The 21643-nt window shown below is 46.0% G+C and overlaps 1 protein-coding gene across 2 annotated transcripts; it reads right to left on the reverse strand.

The window, feature by feature from the left end:
- Positions 1 to 2: 2 nt before the first annotated feature.
- Positions 3 to 21012, reverse strand: RAC1 (Rac family small GTPase 1). 2 transcript variants are annotated; one of them, XM_082857871.1, is made up of 7 exons: positions 20771 to 21012; positions 11272 to 11343; positions 8362 to 8479; positions 4181 to 4237; positions 2623 to 2685; positions 1731 to 1890; positions 3 to 1536 (listed from the first exon to the last, which is right to left on the reverse strand). In XM_082857871.1, exons 1-7 carry the CDS (start codon positions 20803 to 20805, stop codon positions 1406 to 1408), a joined length of 636 nt encoding a protein of 211 aa, XP_082713997.1. In that variant the 5' UTR covers positions 20806 to 21012; the 3' UTR covers positions 3 to 1405. The 2 variants fall into 2 exon arrangements, with proteins under 2 accessions (XP_082713997.1, XP_082713998.1); XM_082857872.1 differs by lacking the exon at positions 4181 to 4237.
- Positions 21013 to 21643: the final 631 nt, after the last annotated feature.

The raw sequence follows: 21643 nt of genomic DNA on the forward strand, positions 1-21643 counted from the left end.
TGTCAATTTAAAAAATTTTGTTCTAGTGGTTGAAAGGTCCAAGCTCGTATTCTTGCCAGTGGGTAAGTTGTACAGAACTTCGTTAGCACGAGCACGGGGTTGACGGAACCTCACAGACCCCAAGGAACATCGTTAGGGCAAGGACAGGAAGCGTGTGCACGCTGTGAGGCAAGAGGCGGTCAGTGTTATTAGTCCAGGTGCAGTGCCGGTGATCTGGCAGGGTTTACAGTTTAAGAATATCTAAGTATTTTAAAAACTGTAAAGCTGCAACATAGGATTTTTACACCTAGTTACTAGAAAACCAAGGAAAGCACTTACTAGCTTTGGATAAGGTAACATGAAAACAGGAATGCACTTTTACTAATCTACAAAAAAAATTTTCTAATGCATATTCAGAACGATTTTATAATACAAGGAGGCATATTGCTCATTAAGAAGGGGTTCTATAAGAAAAGCACTTACTAAGTTAGCAACTATGAGAATGATGAGGTCAAAGATGGATTAAATGCCCAATTTCAGGAGGGATGGGCACGTTTAAGGAAAAGCTTAAGAAAACACTTACTGATAATACCGGCCTTTCTTCATCATCTACTGCATTTGACAGAAATTAACCTTTTAAAACGTTTACCCGTGACACTTTTAATAGTTTAATTATTACGTATACAATGTAGTGTAAATTAATCTCCATATTTTGTTAAAATACTGTCTTCATCCTCTGATCACAAGTGTTCCACACGCTCCACCCAGTGCACCCGCGGCCAGAGCAGAATGCTTCATCGGAGGGAACACGGCAGTAAAAGCTCTGTTCAAAATCTCACCAAAGCTAATACACTAATTTGTTCTAAAAATCTCACTACGAAATCAAAAAGATTGATCCGAAGAGCTGAGCTGTTACACTCGTTCATTACGATGTACAGTACAGTGTTAGGTAGTGAACGTGGGCTGGTAAATCAGGATGCGTTAAATGGCAACGTTTCAGGAAGGAGGCTGTACTGCTCTTCGCGTCTGAAACTCATTAGCGAGCGTCTGCATCTCCTGCCTCAGAAGCTAGTCTCTTCCAGACAAAGGTCTTTGAACAGTTTAGTGCTTAGTGTTCTTAGCCCAACAATGCAACTTAGTTCACAAGGTATTTTGGCAACTCTTAATCTGAGCAAGAATAGGGGCTTTGAGAAATAAGGCTTTAAGGAAGCTCGTCATCTTAGGGCTAAACTTTAATGGGATGTGAAAGTTTGAACTCTTACACTTTAAACAAACAAAACCTAGAAATTACTGATTGGTTCAAAACGGTTTTATGGAAAAACTAATCTGTAACAAAAACTTGGCATTGAGTGCGAAGGCTCCACCGTTTGAGCAAAGCGTACAAAGGGTCCTGGGGGACGGGGACAGGCGGGAGGGGCCCGGACATTCACAACAGCAGGCATTTTCTCTTCCTCTTCTTGACGGGGGGCGGGCAGAGAACCGCCCGGATAGCTTCATCAAACACCGTCTTAAGACCTCGCTGCGTGAGCGCCGAGCACTCCAGGTATTTGACGGCACCTGTGGGAAACACAGCCTCACCCTCAGATCAGAACGGGGGCGCCCCCCACCCTGACACGGCACCGAGGGCCCTGCTCTGCGGGGTCCCGAAAGGCAAGCCAGACCCCGAGTCCACTTCCCCAGGCGGGACTGCAGCCTCCATCACGAAAATAAAAACGTGGGCAAAGCAGACATGACAATGGGGGGTTCCATACCGATCTCCTTGGCCATGGCCAAGCCCTGCGGGTAGGTGATGGGTGTCAGCTTCTTCTCCTTCAGTTTCTCAATCGTGTCTTTATCATCCCTCAGGTCAAGTTTCGTCCCCACCAGGATGATAGGAGTGTTGGGACAGTGGTGTCGCACTTCAGGGTACCACTAGGCACCAGCAGAGGAGGCAGTCAGCCTCTCCTTCGGAACCGCCCTCGCCTGAACTGTATCCACACAGGTGCCCAACTGCATCAACCACCCACTTGGTCACCGCGTCCCCTTGCCTAGCTCACACCCTCCAGAACCACCGACTGGCTGCGGTGTGTGCCTAGCCAGCCTGGAGCCCAGGACTCACGCCCCTACTGACAGCTCTACTTGTCCGTGAGAGAGGAGAGAGGAAGGACGACCCCCCCACCCAACTACTCTGTTTTTGGTAAAACAGGCCAGGTTCTTAGGTCATCTCAAAATCCCTTACATATTCAAGGATGAGAATAAAACTATCTGGACCCAGGTCTCAGCTCTGCCGCCATTACCCCCACCAGACACGTCCCCGATCCCAACTGAAGGGCCTCTCACCCGTCATTTTCACTACGTTCATGAAAGATGCCAGAGTAGAAAGTATGGTCATTATTTTTATTAGACCGACTCCGAAGTGCTTCATTATTTTAACCAGGAACACGGCACTTCTGAATCAGACCTTGAGTCTTTAGAACTCTGCATACTCAAGTCATGTACCTAAAAAACTGATGACTTATGTAAAAAATTACCTAAGTAGTAGAATTACTAAAATCAACTTAAATAACTGAAAGTTTCTATCAGTAAATGGTATTTTATTTTTTAATGTTTCTTCCTGAGAGTGACATTATGTAACAAAATATTTTCCTAAAAAATCCCACTTACCTTTGCACGAACATTTTCAAATGATGCAGGACTCACAAGAGAAAAGCAAATCAAGAATACATCCTATAAAAAGAAAACAGGGAGGTGTTTAGAAAATGGTCTTACAGTGAGGAATGCACTTTGCTTCTTGAGTGCTGCTGGGAGGGAAGCATGGGGCCAGGGCATACGCCTTCTCCCTGACACGCCTGCAGTGTAGTCAGACGCTCCCAGACCAGAACCAGCATGTGAAGCACCAGTTACCAGTGAGAAGGGGAGTGGAGGACGAAATATGCTATAAGTTACTCGAGGCTACAGAGAGAGATCAAATTTAGACCCCCGGGAGGCCTCTTTTCCATCCTTCCCAGCTCCCACTGGGAACTACTTAATGCTCTGTTACTACACGGGGACAAGAACGAGTGTCAGGTACTACGGCAATATTTCTATAAAACTTGGTTTCAGTCCGTCAAAAGCAGATTCAAATTAAAAACTGTTATCCTCAAATGGGATGCTTTTCATTACGCTCCCATCAGAATCTTAAGTACAAACATTTTTAGATGGTCACTGGGTTCCAATTAAACTGCTTCTTAAAGAACTGCCGTCAGAGTCCCAGGCATAAAGCCGGGTCTCAAGAATTCGCTAAACAGGCACGTCCCTCTGGGAGGGAGAACGATCTGGTATGTAAGGGGCGTCTTGCCAGCTGTCAGAGCTTCTCAGACCCAAGGAGGGCCTCCGGAAAGCTTGCACCGTGTTGTGTAAAAAGTGAAATTTGGGACTTCCCTGGCAGTCCAGTGGTTACGACTCCGCGCTTCCACTGCAGGGGGGGAAAGGTCTGATCCCTGGTCCAGGAACGAAGATCCCGCGTGCCACGAGGCGTGGCCAAAAATGAAAAAGTGAAATTTAAATATTTACCCATGTTAAAAAATGCCTATGAGTTTCTAAACTGCTAGATTTATGAAACACTTTCCTGGAAAAAGGCAATTAGGCTACTCTGTGAAATGCACACAATTCCCAAGTTCCTTGCGATCATCCAGCTGCTATCTTGTACCTGAAAGGGAAGAAACATCCCACACAACAGCTTTTCGTAAACGACACTGAAAATGCTAGCACATGCACAAGCTCGTCCAAGAATCACCACAGCATCTCGGCACCTGGGCTGATCACAACATCTCAAAGCAGGGGTGGGTTAGCTCACCAGCGCCGCGCAGCCTCGCCCGACAGGCCCTGCACCGGACACCAAAGCGGGAGGAAGGAGGGCCCGCAGCGTGGTTAGTCCCGCTCCCGCCAAGCACTCGGGCCACGTGAGCTGCAAGGTAGAGCCTCCGCACTCCTTCCCCAACCAGCCTGGACAGGGGCCCTTGCACGACAGTCCCTCCTGTCCCCTGGGAGGGGGAGGAAAGCAGTTCACACACTGCTCTGATTCAAGCCAGTAGGTAAACTGTCAGGCAAAACCCCAACCTTGAGTGCGTTAAATATAAAACACTCAAGGAACGTGAGGCTCAATAGGAAATCCTAGGAAAACTAAGTGAAACGAGAGAACAGATAAAGCTTGAAACTGAAGTCGACTGAAAGTTTTACATACGGCAATCGGCTTGTCTTTGCCCCTGGAGGGTATATCCTTACCATACGTTTCTCCAACCTAGTAATGCATGAGAACTTTGTTTGAGTTTAGTAAAAAGCGAGAAGAAAAATCAATATAACCAGTTACCTATTCTTCATCTGAATTTTGTCTCAACCCTCCCAAGGGATCTAAAAGCAGATGATCTAGCGGGTCTATAACGCCAGGCGCTGCTGAATCGCTCCATCACTCTGTGAAGGTCAGAGACAGTGGAGACCGAGGCATGCTTCAACCTGTGGTGGCACAGGGAGGTTCCTTCCCCAGCATGAAGCCCATGGCTTCTGCTCAGCAAGGACATGCCAGAGGGGTGTCCCACCCTCAGCGAGGGCGTCCATCAGCAACGACACACCTCTCAAAGCTCTCCGGCCAAGTTCTCAGACAGGAGCCCAGCTGGAGCCAACAGGAGGCGCGGCCGTCTGCACGGCACGCCTCTCGGCCGAGACGCCGTCCAGCAAGGCGGCCGGGTGTGAGGGCTGTGACCTCAGGGGAGTGCGGCTCAAATTCAGGAACCCGCTCTACTGAAAGGACAGCGCTGCTCCCGCCCCCGTGTGCATGGAGGGGCCGCCCAGAAGGGACCGCACTTCCAGCGTGTACCACTGTGCTTTCAATTCACTCCTCTGTTCCAGTAAGAACTGAAGGCCTGCTCTTCAGCAACAGAGAACCTGGAATTCTAGAATCGAGAGAAAGACAGGCGAGACAACTATTTTAATTTCATCTCACTCAAGCTTCTCCGATTTCCAATTTAAAGCGAATGTTAAAGTCTCTCTATCCTGATTTGATCTATGGGCTATTTTTGAAGCCTGGTCCTCCCGAGACCTTGAAGTGATGCCAAAGCTTCACTGTGATACAGGGACTCATGGGGATTGGCCACAAAAACTCAGCTTCAAAATACCCTTTAACCACATCTGTTCTACCCTTTTGCATCTTTCAGAACATCTTTCTGATGGAAAAGAACATGCTTTCCGTCCCACATTAACGTGACACCGTCTGCCTGTTCCTTCCTCTTCCTTCTGCCCCCAGCCCAAACTCAGCTTGAAGAAAACGCCTCTAGCGCTTCTGACGACTAACCGTCAGGCGTCCAGTCCCTCCCACCTCTGCTCTCCGACCTGACGCGCTGTCCTTCTGTCCTCAGCCCTCCTCACAGGGTCACTCCCGTGTCCTGGAGTGGCGTCATTCCTCCTGAGCTGCTGTCTTGGGTCTCAGGCCCATCTCCCCTTTGGTCTGAAGGCTACTCTCCCTCCGTGGCGGCCTGTCCTCCCCACACCAGACGCCCCTGGGCCTCCACCGACCTTGACTCCTGTGCCGCAGCCCCATCTCCCTCACAGGCCCCAAAATGACAGCAGCCCTCGGCGCTCCTGCCCGTCCGCCCGCCTGCCGGCAGAGCTGTCCGCAGATGGACCAGCCTCTCCCAGGAGAATGAGGGGGCTGGACCTCACCGCTCCGAATGATGACCCCGTGCCCACCACCTTTTGGAGAACCAAGTGGAAGCTAATGGTTTAAACAGTTTTAATTCAGCCACACAGAGGATGCCAGGATTAAATGACCACAGGAAATACACGTCTCTTTGTAGGTCACGAAGACCTAGAGAGTGGGGAGATCTTTGTATGAAATCATCCAGCTGGCCCTTCAGGCATGGGTCAGGGCAGTGTCATGGATGAGCCACAGAAACAGCCTGCAAACCAGAGACCGGGTTTCATTTAATACAAAGTTCAGAGGTTTCTCTTTGCCAAGAAGAAATCCAGGTGCCAGCCTGTCACTTCCAGGGTCTGCTCCTCCTGGCAGGACAGCATGGCCCAAGGAAGGAGACCCTCCAGGCCCCAGCGTCTCAGCGCTCGGGGCGGCCCTCAGTAGCCAAGAGAACCCTCTCGTCTCCAAAGGAGCCCAGGCAGGCACAGCTTTAGCTGCTAGTGGGGTGCCCGCCCCCTTTGCTCCTAAGCTGGCAAGGGGTGGGTTACACACTGCAGTGCAGGTCCACTGCCTTCCCCAGATGGGATGTGAAAAGTTCAAGTCCTGGCCCCGAAAGGACAACACCCACTTGGATTTCAGGCCTCACACACTGCAGCCTGATTCAATGTGTCACTTATCTAGGTGTTCTTCAGCATGCAAAGTGGGGATCTTGCCAAGTCACCTTGCACTTACTGCGAGTGACCGCCTCAAAGGAAGAAGCCGCACCCTGCCCTGGACCCCCCGAGTCACAGCAGATGGTTCTCATTTCTCAGTGGTGACACACCGCCCTCCCAGATGTATCCAGTTGACTGGGGACGCCTACTCAACGCAGATGCCTTTGAAACCTGGACTCAGCAAGCACCCACTGGGGATGGAACAGTTTCCTAAACTATTCTACTGAAAAATTCAAACCATTTGGTGACTATGGGCTGATTTTTTTTTTTTTTTTTTTTTTTTTTTTGTGGTACGCCGGCTTCTCACTGTTGTGGCCCCTCCCGGTGCGGAGCACAGGCTCTGGATGCGCAGGCTCAGCGGCCATGGCTCACGGGCCCAGCCGCTCCGCGGCATGTGGGATCCTCCCGGACCGGGGCATGAACCCGTGTCCCCTGCATCGGCAGGCGGACTCTCAACCACTGTGCCACCAGGGAAGCCCTATGGGCTGATTTTTAATAATCACAGTTAACTTTTACCTGGAGATTAACTGAGAAGCCAGCCAATTCAAGCCTCCCATTTTATGGTTTTGGTCTTTGTTTAGCATTCTTCCCAGAATTCAGCTAAAGGACAATCAGCAAAAATCTACAGCTCAAAGAAACTGTGCCTGGACTTCCCTGGCAGTCCAGTGGTTAAGACTCCACACTTGCAATGCAGGGGGTGCAAGTTCAACCCCTAGTCGGGAACTAAGATCCCACATGCCACGGACCAAAAAAAGAAAGAAAGAAACCTGGCAATTCCTCTAGCAGAAAGCAAATGGAAAAGACAATAAGTTTTGCTTGGAAAAAGCCATATTTCAAAAGCAAAAAAACAAGATTTGGGTAGACTAGAACTAATTACTTCTTTTCACTCACACTCCCCCCCAGAACAAAGTGATAATTAAATCAGTGCAAGGGCGGAGGCCTGTCTTCTCCGGGATGTTTCCCTGACCCCAACCCCTCTGGCTGCCCGGCTCACTGAGAGCGAGTCCTGCATCTTCCTCTCCTCTGGATGCAGCTCGGAACCGAGGGCCTCCCCACATCTACCAGCACAGCTACACAAACACAAGGAGGAGTCCCAACAGCAGCGACACGCCTGGGGCTGTTCTACGTGCTCTACGCGCTACATCTATACTCATCCAGCCCTGCGAGGAACGGGGCAGGCCTAGAGGTGAAGAAACCTGCCCAGTCACAGGGCGAGGAAGGGGAGGGCGGAATTTGAACCCGAGGAATTCGCTCAACTGCCTCTGTGCAAACTGCCCTGGCCAGTTAGTCACTAACTCTCCAAAGCTGTTTTAAAAAGCACTTTTAAAACAAAGAACAGACGTGTAACAAGAAGCAAATGATACAAGTAAGACAACTGCTTATTGAGAGAAAAGTGGCTTCTGACCATGTGTCCACCAGCTACGGCTCCATATAAATTAGCTCTGGTAAAGAGACGAGCTACTAGCTGATAGGCAAGCAAACCCAATCTAACAATTTTCTGACTGGACACAGTGGACACATTTTTATAAAGCTAAAACCTCAATCTACATTGAGAAGATTTAGGTACTAAAGCTGCAAAAAATGAACATGTATTTTATAGAAAAACAGCATTAAACCTGTAAGATTAGTTACTAACTTGATCTAAAGAAACCTTAACCTTCACTGCTTAATTTGATTCTGTGGTACAAAACTGTCACAAAGCAAACTCATCTAGAAACTAACTGCTCTTAAAACTATTTCGCCAAAACAAAACAATACCTATTTCAGACGGCTGTCCTAAAACTACACGGAAGAATGTAAAACGCACAGCGCCGTAGTTAATAACTGGTAATGCTCAAAAAATAAAAACAAGCAAAACGGTGGTTTGCATCCAGGCGGATATTCACTATTGAACTAATTTAACGTTATTTGTTATTACTCGATATACCCAAAAGGTGGCAATATAAGCAAATCCAGAGGTGATATGAATTAATTAAATAATCAGGAATTGTAAAGGACAAACTAAAAATCAGTCATGCTCCTTACCGTTTGCGGATAGGATAGGGGACGTAATCGGTCATAATCTTCTTGTCCAGCTGTATCCCACAAGCCCAGATTCACCGGTTTTCCATCCACCATAACATTGGCAGAATAGTTGTCAAAGCTGCGGAACAGAGTGAAAATGGTTAGTCTCTAGCCGTGGAGCACAAGGCACAGACCTGGGAGCTGAGTGGTGCCCAGGCTGGGGTCGCAGGGGCAGAAAGCTGGGGAGGCCGAGGCAGGCCCAGAGGCGGCCAGGCCAGCAGGTGCCCAGCCCAGCCTGCAGGTGCAAGGCGAGGCTCCCAAGGGCTGAGAAGCAGAGGGAAAACGGGAACTGGAGTGTAAGGGAAACAAAGGCAGCACTTGAGAAAAACACCCGAGAAACAGGAACAAGCTACTAAATTTAACCAAAACAAGTCGCTGTCAGCAATAAAAACCTGCTTGCCTTTAATGAAGAGAGCATTAAAGTTTTTCTCCCCAGGAAGAATTAAAGTATAAAATTAATCCCTCTTTCAAACCCCACGTGTTGACTTTTCCATGTACACGTGTGAGTCATTCTCAGTTAGGGGGCACACCAGGACGGCTGCACTGGCAGTGTTTCCAGAACACCACCACCCCCCCAAGATGAGCCTTGGTCATCCACCTTGCGACCAAACTGCAGGGTAACACAAAGCAAACTGGATCTGAGAAGCTATGGTGTAACGCTTTCAAAGTGAGTTCACACAGGTATTTAAATTAATTTGAGGCTGCTACACACAAATTAGTTTATCTATAAGAAGAGGAAGCCTAGAAGGTCTACAGGCTGACAGGGGGAAAATAAGGTTGACATTAAAAAATTACGGAGAGTACCATGAAGTAGCTCATTAAAATCTGGCATCACAAGGCAAACCAGGGCAAGTGCCAAGCAGAATACAACACATCAGCCTTTAAAATAGAATTCCAGAATTAATTTTTGCATACTTAAGACTAAAACTTAGGATCTTACTACACTGTGACAGCAAAGTCATGGTCTGAGTAAGTTCCATTGTGATTTATAAAAGTTAATGACCAAACCAGCTTTCATAAAGAAAAGGTCTCATATGCTGTATTTCCGCTTCAGTGGGAAGATGATAGATTATTCAATAAACGGTACTGGGACTTTTTTTCTTTTCAACCTGTGAAGAAGAATCAGGTTCCTGCCTCATACCATACCAAAAAATAAACTCTAAATGAATGAAAAATAAAAACTTCAGCAACAAAAATCCTACAGAACATTTTTAATAAGACATTAAACTCAGGGAAAAGGCAGGATGGCATGTTTACATAAAAAAGCAGAAGACACCATAACAAAGTTCAAAGACAAATGAGAGACAGAGGGATAAATATTTCTCATACACACAGTTCCAACAGTAAGAAGAATTTTCAGTGGAAAAACAAGCAAGGGATTTCAAAAGGCAATTCACAGAAGAATATTATACATGGACAGTAAACATTCAAAAGATTTTAACCTCACCGGTGACCAGAAATGCAAATGATGAGGTCACTTTTTTTAACTCATGTTAACCACAGTATGTATGAAGGGGGTGTTTCAGTCACAGCTGCTCAAAGTGACAGCCTGTGGGACAGCAACTGTGTAGCATCTATCAAAGCGTAAAGTGTCCGTTCCTTTGCTTTGCCACAGTTTCTCTAATTATCTATCACATGTGCACAAAGACACGTGCAATGATATTTAGCCAGCCCTGTTTGCAATGCCAAGTGACCAGTGGTTAAGTCCGCTACAGCACTTTAGTCAGTAACAGCTGTTAATGATTTAGCTCTAGCTACATGTGGAGATTAAGAAAGTCCCCACCATAAATTCAGGACAGTGTGATCCCACTTACATTAAAACACACACAGGACACCGAGATGTGCCTGTTGTGACTGAGGGGGTGAGCACAGTGGGAAGTGAGGTGTTTCCTCTCCACCAGCACCGCAGCCATGAGGACAGAGCTCCCAGCAGCAGGGCGGTGCGTTACGAGGCTCCCTGGTAACCCCATCATCAGAAAAGCACTTTTCCACCCCTGCCCAGTTCTGCTGCCAACAGGGAATAAGCAGCTCAGTAGCTGATTCCGTCCTCCCATCCGTCCCCCCACTCTACACCCCACCACACACACACACCCTGGTTTCAGTTCCAAAGCCCAATAACTCAACAGTGACATGTAACCGTTGAATTACTCGCCAGGAAAGGCCAATTAAAACATAATGGAGTATTTTGTTCCAGTTCCTTAACCCTTCACACAAAGAGCCCAGAAAGCCAAACTTATCCGTAACTCTTATATTATCCAGTCTCTGTACTTCACAGTTGGTTTAACTTTCACTTCCCGAATATCTAAAAACCAATTAGGAAAGCTGTGTGCTTCATCACTGTGCAGAAACTTTACGTTAGATTATTATTATTTTTTTTAAAGACACCAATTGTACTTGAACATTTGTTACTTTTTTTTTTTTTAATTTATTTTTGGCTGTGTTGGGTCTTCGTTTCTGTGCAAGGGCTTTCTCTAGTTGTGGCAAGCGGGGGCCACTCTTCATCTCGGTGCGCAGGCCTCTCACTATCGCGGCCTCTCTTGTTGCAGAGCACAGGCTCCAGACGCGCAGGCTCAGTAGTTGTGGCTCACGGGCCTAGTTGCTCCACGGCATGTGGGATCTTCCCGGATCAGGGCTCGAACCCGTGTTCCCTGCATTAGCAGGCAGATTCTCAACCACTGCGCCACCAGGGAAGCCCCCGCATTAAGTATTTTTTTAAAGTCCAAATACCTTATAATGAGACCTCAGTGACTGAAAGGAAAATTAATCACATCTGTTTGCATAAGGATTAAGAAAGAGCAGAACAAAGGTCAATAGAATCCAAAGCAAGGCACCACAGACAAGTTAATTTCCAGTTTAACTCAGGATACTTACACAGTGGGGATATACTCTCCAGGAAAGGCATTGGTCGTATAACTGATCAGGAGGCAAGTTTTACCTACAGCTCTAAAGAGAGAAAAAAATGGTGTAAGTTGCTTAGTCAACATGAATGCAGTCTTAGATTTCATTATTCGGTGAAAAGAACTTATAGAAAAATCAAGAAGTATACATCAAGTACTTAGCCCTAAAGAGTTTCTATAACCTTTTATTTAACACTACACATAGTTTTATCCTGAAATTTAAAGTAAACCAACTAGAACTACTCAGAAAGGCAGAGTCCAGAGGCTTCACACTCTGCTTTTGCTTTCGGTATTAGCACTAGTAGTCAGGAAATACTTGTTAATAAGCACAAGGTTGAACAGGAACAGTATTTTAAATTGATTGATTGATGGCTGTGTTGGGTCTTCGTTGCTGTGCACGGGCTTTCTCTAGTTGCGGCGAGTGGGGGCTACTCTTCGTTGCAGTGCATGGGCATTTTGGTGACTTCTCTTGTGGCGGAGCACGGGCTCCAGGCGCGTGGACTTCAGTAGTTGTGGCACATGGGCTTAGCTGCTCCGCAGCATGTGGGATCTTCCCGGATCAGGGATCGAACCCGTGTCCCCTGCATTGGCAGGCAGATTCTTAACCACTGCACCACGAGGGATGTCCCCGGGAAAAGTATTTTGAAACTGAAAGTCTCTTCTGTGAAGATCTCTAGAAGGCTTTCATCCAAGAATCTGCAAATCTATCCTCAAATTATTTTGATGAATACTAATATGCAAACATAGCTTTCCTCTCCAGCTTCCATTTTGTTGCTAAGTAATATATTTTGCTGCCTCCGAGTGGCAGCTCAAATCCCACCACCTAAGCCTTCCCTCTGGCCATCAGTGACAGCTGTTCTCTAAAGAGAGTGCTTAGTTACCAACCACCACACACAACCGCTCTCACCTTAATTCATCTGCATTCACATGCCACCTTGCCACATCCTCACATCCACCATAAACTTTTTTTTTTCCTGGTACGCAGGCCTCTCACTGTTGTGGCCTCTCCCATTGCAGAGCACAGGCTCCGGATGCGCAGGCTCAGCGGCCATGGCTCACGGGCCCAGCTGCTCCGCGGCATGTGGGATCTTCCCGGACTGGGGCACGAACCCGCGTCCCCTGCATCGGCAGGCGGACTCCCAACCACTACGCCACCAGGGAAGCCCCACCATAAACTTTTAGAGCAGCTAACATATTACGTTCCAGACATATTAATTAATGGCTCAGGGACGCTGGAGTAAACTTCCCAAACAGCTGCAAAGAGGAAAAGTAACAGAGAAGAGTGTAGAAATACTCCCGAGACAGGAGGGCCTCCCGCACAACTGGAAGCAGATACAGGGTGCCAGGGCGGTGATGAAAGTCTCCCAACCACTTGGAAAATTTTTCAGGGGGGTATCACCTAAAAATTAAGACGATCACTGCACCAGTAGCCAACACACATTCTCTAAATTTTACAACATTCACAGGGTGGCTTCAGGGGCTTCTCAGAGTCCCTGGCCTCCCAAGGGCTCACCAAATAAATGCTCCTTACACGGGCCCATCTCCCTGCTGTCCTCTGTTGGCTCACCAAGGTCACGAGATACAGTGGAGTTCTGAGTCGTAAGATGTTGTTCAATCTCAACTACTACTATAAATTAGGACTCACAATAAAGAAGTTAAGTGCTTTTCTATTTTCCTTGCACTCTTAGCAAAAACCTCTCAACAAGAGCAGATTACATACAGGCCCAGGCAGTCTTGCCAATACTTGTTGCACTCATAACATTATTAAGGCTGAACAAAAGCTGGAACTCCCTCACCCCAAAGACCTCATAGTCAAACATGACATCATCAGGAGCTAGCATCCAACTCCTAAAGGCTTTCTAAACAGAAATGACTCATTGGCCATACATTTTGTTAAAAGCTTAGAATGTTAAAAAAAAAAAAAAAACCTGAATGAGTAGGAGTCTGAGATATCTGAAGTCACTGTCCCAGATGTGTGACCCATAGCCAACTCTACCACTTACTGGCTGGAATTGTTTAAGTTTCAACTTCCTTATGCCTCAGTTTTCTCAATTGTAAGATGGATACAAAACTACCAACTCCATCACCAAACTATTGTGAGCATTAATGCAATTTCAATCTATACCAACAAACTGGGTACTACGCCAGAAGTACACTAGGTGCTAAAGACACTGCAACGAACAAGATCTCATGGAACTTATGCAGTTACTAAACTAAAAAATGAAAAATGCAGTCATTACACAAAATTATAGGTGTGATAAGTGTTACTAAAGATGCTCTGGAGATGGACAGCAAAGGGATCTAACCTAGTCTTGGGGGCAGAGGCGGCAGCAATGTCATTGAGACTGATGAGTGGGGACACAGCAAGGAGGAACATTCTAGGCAAACGCAACAGCACGTGGCGAGACCCAGACTACAAGAAGCCCAGTAAAACTGAAGGACGAAGAAAGAAGGGGCAAGTGGCAGAGGGAAATCTGAAGAAGTTGTCCTCTCTTCTCGTTAAGGGCCTGGAACTTGATGCTACTTGGGAAGTAACAGAAGATTTTTGTTGCCGAGAAACCATTAGATTTGCATTTTCAGAAGAAGCCTCTGATGACAGTGTGGAAAGAGGACCAAAGAAGTTGAAACTGGAGGCTGAAAACAAGGAAGCAGCTGCCACTGTGTTCCAGGAACCAGCCCTGGTGGCCTGGACCGTGGAGGGGGTTTCAGGGTGCAGAGAAGTGGGCCACTTCAAGAGCTACCGAGACGTGGGGCAGAACAAGCGTGGCTTGGCCAGGGGCTGGATGTGGTAGCTGAGGAAGAGAGTGGACTCTAAGGCCAGGATAAGTGAATCTCTTTTCAAAATTACAAATGTTGCTGTGTAAAAATGTTAATAGTTATTGCCTCTTAATGTCAAAGATAAGAAGCTCTAAAAGTTTTAACTGTTATGTTAAAATATCACAGTTTCACTTCGAGACCCTGTCCTAAGTCTCTCCTCTATGCATGAGGAACAAAGCCATCACTATAAATACCACCAACTGTGTTTTAAATGCTCCAAAATTTCTTTTCCTGAAACTCCACCTTCAGCTGAGCCTTCATCTTTTGAAAGGTTTAACTGTAAAGGAATTCAAGGTACTGGCATCACCTGATAATAAATGAAATTTTATTACCAATCATCATTTGCTAAAAAGCTGTATTCTATAAGAAAATTAGTAAAGTATAAAATTCTGACTTTTTTTAAATAAGTACATGTCCAACCTTTGATTGAAATGTTTACTTAATTTTAAAAAACAGATAAAAAGAAAAGGTTATTTACCTCCCATTAGTGTATTTATTCACCGCTTTTAAACACACTCCACAAATAAATGCTAGAGGCCAAAGTCAACATCGGCTCTAGACAAAGTCACAGCTTTTCCCCACAGAAAGAATAGAAGCAGTTATTTGGTCAGCCTTGACTGATGCTGCTGCATAATTTCTGGAAGTTACTATTTGCTTTGGAATTTCCAATTTTATATATTTAACTATTCGGTTGGGTCTCTTTTTAATCTTTGAAAGATGCTGTAACTCTAGAAAGTGAACGAGTCTACTAGAAGAACATTCACATAAACACATTTTTAAAAAAAATTTAAGAAGTATCTTACTTGTGATAAATATTCGCAACTGTTACTAGTTTTTTTACAGGTTACAAAGTTGACAATGTAGATAGAAAATATTTATTTAAGTTATAAGTGACAGTGAGTCACCACACAACATTTTAATCTAACCACAACTGAGCACATTTTTTTAACCTATGTTTCTGCTCTATCCTGTAGAAATAATCAAGACCAAAGCCAGTAAATTATGTTCCTACTATGTCCTTTATTTTTCCATTAGGAGAACCTCAAGGAAAACTTTTCCTTAAAAAATTATTGGTAAACTGCAGTGTTACTTCCTGAAACCTATAAGCCAAAACTTAAAAGCACATAAAAATCGATAAATCTGTAAACACTGGCAATTTCCTCACGTTAAAAAAGTAAGGGATGGGGCTTCCCTGGTGGTGCAGTGGTTAAGAATGTGCCTGCCAACGCAGGGGACACGGGTTCGAGCCCCGGTGCAGGAAGATCCCACATGCCGCAGAGCAATAAAGCCTGTGAGCCACAACTACTGAGCCCACGTGCCACAACTACTGAAGCCCATGCGCCTAGAGCCCTTGCTCTGCAACGAGAAGCCACTGCAATGAGAAGCCCTCGCAAGGCAACGAAGAGTAGCCCCTCGCTCGCTGCAACCAGAGAAAAGACCACGCGCACAGCAACGAAGACCCAATGCAGCCAAAAATAAAATAAATAAATTTATTTTTTTTAAAAAGTAAGGGATGGACTTCCCTGGCGGTCCAGTGGTTAAGACTCTGCTTCCACTGCAGGGAGCATGGGTTTGAGCCCTGATGGGGGAACTAATGAGATGCCACACACCACCCAGAGCAGACCAAAAAAAAAGAAAGAAAAGAAAAAAGTAAGGGATCCAGGCAACTCAAAAAGAAGAAGATTCTGCATTGCCTTAAAAAAAATAAAAAAGATAAATTGATCTTAGTAGGACAGAAAAACCAGATTTCTCCAATGACTACTGTAAACCAAACTAAGGAGCCTGTATTGCTGTCTAAAAGTACCTAGATCTTTTTCCCCCAGTTTTATTGCGGTATATTTTACATACAGCACTATATAAGTTTAAGGCGTGTAACAATGATTCAACTTATATACATCATGAAATGATTACCACAATAGGTTTAGTGAACATCTATCATCTCTTAAAGGTACAACATCAAAGAAATAGAAAAAAATTTTTCTCCTGTGATGAGAACTCTTAGGATTTATTCTCTTAACAACTTTCATCTATAACATACAGCAGTGTTAATTACCTTTATCATGTTGTACATTACATACCTAGTACTTATTTATAACTGGAATTTTGTTCCTTCTGACTCCCTTCTAATTCCCCCTCCCCTAACCCCTAAAAGTACCTAGTATCTTAAGAACAAATTAATAGAATGTAGTGGAATGTTAATTATAAGTATCAAATATATATTTACACTTATTGCATTAATGAAAGACCCTGAATGAAAGTCCTCAATTTATGCCAAGAAATGGGTTTTGGGGACTTCAGTTATACGTTTACTGAAGACACCAGCCCTTCAGTAAATGTATAACTACGCAGAGAGTAAGTTCAGAAAATGTATGGATTAATAGAGCAATTTAGTGCTACAAAAACACAAAACCCTAACTGAAATTCTGATGTTCTGCCACCAACAGGGGACATTCCAACCAACTTAGAGAAAGCCAGTCATTATCACCATTGGAGGCTTCAAAAAGTTCAGATTCTCAACACTTAGGTTACTAGAACACTCAAGGCTGAAGATGCCACCTACGATAGAGTTCAAATCTGAAGCAGCCGTTACTCCAGACTGTCATTCTAGAACCACCAAGCCTAACCCTGGGGTAGCTGATTATATGGGTCAGCTAAAGATGCAGAGTTCAAAACCAAGAATTTATATCTGTGTGTCACCCCCATTCTCCTTCCAAAATCAGCTTCTGTATCAAATCCTCTTAAACTACTGCCCCCAAATGGGAACACGTTACCATGTGATAAAGCAAATAGAGCAAACTCTTGATTACAGAATCTAAGTGGTGGGCATATGAGTGTTCACTGCACAATTCTTCCAACTTTCCCATGTTTAACATTTTTCACATTAAGATGGTGGAAGAAAAAATCCCGTCAGGTGACATGTGGTAACTGCCCTGGTAGCAGGATCCCTGGTAAAACATCTCCTTTCTAGGAAGACTACAATTCTAAGTTAGAGCTACCTGATGATGCAAAGGTGAAAAAGTAGGAAGTACAAAGACATTAACTGACTAATGCAAAAGACAGATTATAAAAGGGTGGCTTTAAGGTTTCTAAAAATGGACTCCTGATATTCCTTCACTGAACCCAACCCCAAACTTTTAGCTGGAATTATCACCTGAAATTAAAACAACAACAGCAAAAAACACATTACACAGAATTTTACCAACCAAGATCAGATTCAAATACTAAACATAAATTTGGAAGGCAATGCAGAAACTTAAAACTCATGGATCACACCATTACTGCTTGTTCAATGGAAGTAGGCAGGAACTGGTGTACATTCCTATAAAGATGACATCATGGAAGGCATTTATCATGCTCAACTAAAAAAATTCCTGGACAGCAATGTCTAAATCAGACACTAGGCTGGAGAGACCACTAACGCCACCTGGAGTGAAATGGGGGGCGGGGGCTCAAGTCACTCACCCCCAGCCTCCCAGTCAAGCCAAGCCGAAACAACACACGATTAAAAGTGGCTGTTCAGGACCTCCCTGGCAGTCCAGTGGTTAGGACTCTGCGCTTCCACCCAGAGGGCACGGGTTCGATCCCTGCTTGGGGAAGTTCCACGTGCCGCACAGTGCAGCCAAAAATTTAAAATGTGGCTGATCATAAATGTGAGATGCTGTCTTACCTAAGTAAAGCTGAGAGAAAATCGTGGGGCAGAAGTTCCCCAAATTAAAGTGACAAACCCCATGTTCAGGAAGGACTAATAGAATCAGGATCAACAGAAGGATTAACACAATTAAAAAGTATCAAAATTTACCTCACATTTGATACTCAATGCCAACTGAATTGGTGTATAGAAAATAATCCATTAGAAGAATATAGGCTTGGGGACTTCCCTGGTGGCGCAGTGGTTAAGAATCCGCCTGCCAATGCAGGGAACATGGGTTCCATCCCTGGTCCAGGAAGATCCCGCATGCCTCGGAGCAGCTAAGCCCGTGTGCCACAACTACTGAGCCCACACTCTAGAGCCCACGAGCCACAACTACTGAGCCCACGTGCTGCAACTACCGAAGGCCGCGCGCCTAGAGCCCGTGCTCCGCAACAAGAGAAGCCACCGCAATGAGAAGCCCGCGCACCACAACGAAGAGTAGCCTCCGTGCGCTGCAACTAGAGAAAGCCCGTGCATGGCAACGAAGATCCAGTGCAGCCAAAAATTAATTAATTAAAAAAAAAAAAACAATGTCAGAGGCAGAAGCTAAGTTCTAAAAAAAGAAGAAGAATATAGGCTAATTGGTGCTAATTATAATACAGTTACGACAGAGCCTTTAACCAGAATATTTTTAAAATAAGGAAGCCTCCAATTTGTGGAACCTCAACCAGTTTGCCTTCCCTGCTTAAACTGCCCCTAACTGCCTGAAATTCCATAACATTAAGCAACTTTCATGCCACAAAATTTAGACCCGCACTTATAGCTGTAAAAATTTTTTAATAAAACATTCCCACCAGGAATATAGTTTATTCAGATAAAAGCAGGAAAATACTTTTGATGGAAAAAGTATATATTTAGATTTTTCACTTAAGCCATGTCTGCTACATGTTAGCCCTGATTTAAAGTAATACAGCTCAATTTTTTTCGTAAAGGTACATTTCACTTCTAATGTCAACATCAATGTCAAATACAGTACTAAAAAACTGACAGAAAACTCTAGGTCACCGTGTTTTATGCCTAACACTCCTTCCACAGAGCCTAGCAATGCCTCAGAGTAACAGAAACAGCAATAATAATAAAAATACTGGCAGCTGGCACTCAGTAAGCACTCAGTAGGGGCCAGGCACCTGTGAGGCACTTAATAGCCAGCATCTTGTTTAATCTCACAATTTCCCCTTGAGGCACCTCTCTTGGGGGATGAGTGATATGCTCAGGGTTTCCCCATAAGTGGTGAGGTGGGGATATGAAGGAAGGATCCAGATTCCACAGTAGGCATTCAACAAGTATTTAACTAGATAAACAAGCCAAGTAAACAGTAGAGGTCCACAGTCTGTAAGTATAATTAAGTAAACTGAATATGTCTTCTGTGCATATGTTTTTAAATTTTTCAAATAAGAATATTACATTCTAGGATTAGGTAATGGATTATCAGCAATATGACTTAAAAAAAATTAGTATGTATTACTGATTCCGCATTCTTATTTTTTAAAGGAAATTCAGATAATTTAAAATGTTCCTAAGACAGTGACATATGCTCAGTTAATTCAGTAGCAAAAGGATCAAAACTTCATTTAAATGAATTTAGTGATTTCACTGTTAAACCAATTAACTGAACATTTTCCCCCAAATTAAAGCTTTCTTTTAAAGGGTTAAAAAAACACAAAACTACTATACATATTCCTAAATAGAAACTTACAATTTTTAATAATATAGACAGAACTATGAAGTGTCAATAATCTTTCACATTTGTGAGCCTGACAAATCATACAGAAGGCATCTTTTTAAAACAATCAGTTGTCTGATTGTCCTTCATGGATCTGAATTAGTTATAGAAACAAGTCAAATGTCTAATTTACAATGATCTAAAGAAACTGAGAACTCATAAATTCATCGAGAGGCATAAAAGCAAACCAGCCCTTGTAACAAGTTTAGGGTACAGGGATGCCAGAACTCTTCGTTCGACTTTACAAAACTCCAAATAGGTACCAGTTGCATTCTGACTTTGCTGCAACTGGTAGTAATTCTTGGAGCTTCCTTGTTAATGCTCATGCACTCGAACCATGCTGAGACGCACGATTTTGCTCGGATTACACTGAGATTCTTGTTTCCAGGGGAGGAAAAAACTGCCTAAGACAAGTCTTCCTTTAGGGCCGGGAACCACCACAGACAGTAGTGAAAAGAACTGTTTTGAGTCACAGGGCGGCCCGGCTCAGGGAGGCTGTTCTGCTACATCCCAAACCTAACGCATGAGGCGAAGGCCAGCTTTTTCTTCTTATTTTCTTTTCTTTCTTTCCTTTTTTTTTTAAAATGTATGACCACACCACATTCCGAGAAAGGAACCGTCTTAAGCACACCCAGCTCCTCGCAGCTAGAAATCCTAAAAGTTTCCCCACCTTAATAGCAAACAGAGAGTCCCTTAAAAAATCAGAAAAGTGGCTTAAGTACAAGCGGAAGGCACCCCCTGGCGAATCAGTTTAGGATCCACCCCCAACCAGCCCGTGCACATATTCCTCCCCTACGACCGAGCTGGGACCGCCGGGACCCACGAAAGGTCTCAATGAAACTCGAGGTTAATGGGAAAATCAAGAGGGGGTCCTTTTTTAAGAAAGGCAACTCCCTAAACCCACCCAAACTGCAGGCAAACGAGGGAGGGTGGCGGCCCGGGTCGAGTTCTGCCGGGCAGTCAGCGGGCCGGGGAGAAAGCGGGAGGGTGGAGTTCACTTTCCCTCCGGCCGCCGATCGCGATCCCCTCCCTCCCCCCACCACCACACACACCAAAAAAAAAAAAAAAGCCGGAACCAGGCCCGCGCCGTCCGGTCCCGGGGAGGGTGGCGGCCCACGCCCCCCACCCCGCGCCCCCCGCCCGGGAGAGGCCCGGCCAGGCCCCAGGCCAGCCCGCGGCGCCCGCCCGCCCGCCAGGCCCCTAGCCCCGGCCCTCGACCCCCGGGGCGGCCCGCGCACTCACCCGTCTCCCACCACCACACACTTGATGGCCTGCATCTGGGCCGCTCTCTGGGCCGCGGCGGCGGCGGCCGGGCACTGAGGCGAAGAGCGGAGAGCTCGGGGCGCGGCGGGCGGGCGGGCGCGCGGCTGCGGGCGGCGGGGCGCGGGGTGCCGGGGCCGCTGTCCACGCCGCCTTGCCCTCCGCCGATGGGAAGCCGGAGCCCAGCAGCAGCCACCACCCAAAGCTGGGGAAAACTGCAGAGAAACAGGAAATGGCCGCTCCACTCACATCCGGCCTCCCCTCCCCCGCCCCGGCGCCTCCGCTCCCAGGCTCCGGGGAGGGGCCGCTCCCGCCCGCGCGACTCCCGGGGTTTCTCTAGGCTTCGGGAACGCTCGGGAGCGCTCGGGAGCGCTCGGGAACGCTCGGGAACGCTCGGCTCCGGACTCCGGGAGCCGGGAGCGGGGCGGGCCGCCAGCCATCTTTGTGCGCTTCAGCCGCGGTCCTGGCCCCGCCCCGCCCGCCCAGGTTGGCCTCGAGGGAGGCCCCGGCTTCCAGGAGCCGGCTCCCCAAGCCCGCGACCAACTGCTGTCGGAGGCCGCCCAAGGGGTGGACATCTGTTCTTTGTGATCCCCATAATTTAGGTGATGACAAGGCCCTTCTAGAAAATTCGCAACCTAGAACTCTAAAGAAAAGACCATACATGGTACCATTAATCAGATAACGTTCATTCAGCCAAAAATAGGTTGAACTTTCCTCCTTTGCATATGCATTTTCTAGTTATTCTTAATTATTTTTATTTTTTTAATTATTTATTTTTGGCTGCGTTGGGTCTTCGTTGATGCATGCAGCGAGCGAGCTGCATGTTGCGGCGAGCGGGGGCTACTCTTCGTTGTG

Source organism: Leucopleurus acutus (assembly GCF_964270905.1).
Source record: "Leucopleurus acutus genome assembly, chromosome: 16".
In the NCBI taxonomy this organism is placed as follows: domain Eukaryota; kingdom Metazoa; phylum Chordata; class Mammalia; order Artiodactyla; family Delphinidae; genus Leucopleurus; species Leucopleurus acutus.

Bases quoted from the DNA above. Each gene is read 5' to 3' on its own strand.
- RAC1 (XM_082857871.1), bottom strand. From the start codon at position 20,805: ATGCAGGCCATCAAGTGTGTGGTGGTGGGAGACGG. The intron at 11,344-20,770 runs GTGAGTGCGCGG...TTCTCTCTTTAG, and splicing joins TGTGTGGTGGTGGGAGACGG to AGCTGTAGGTAAAACTTGCC. The intron at 8,480-11,271 runs GTAAGTATCCTG...TCTGTTCCGCAG, and splicing joins GGAGAGTATATCCCCACTGT to CTTTGACAACTATTCTGCCA.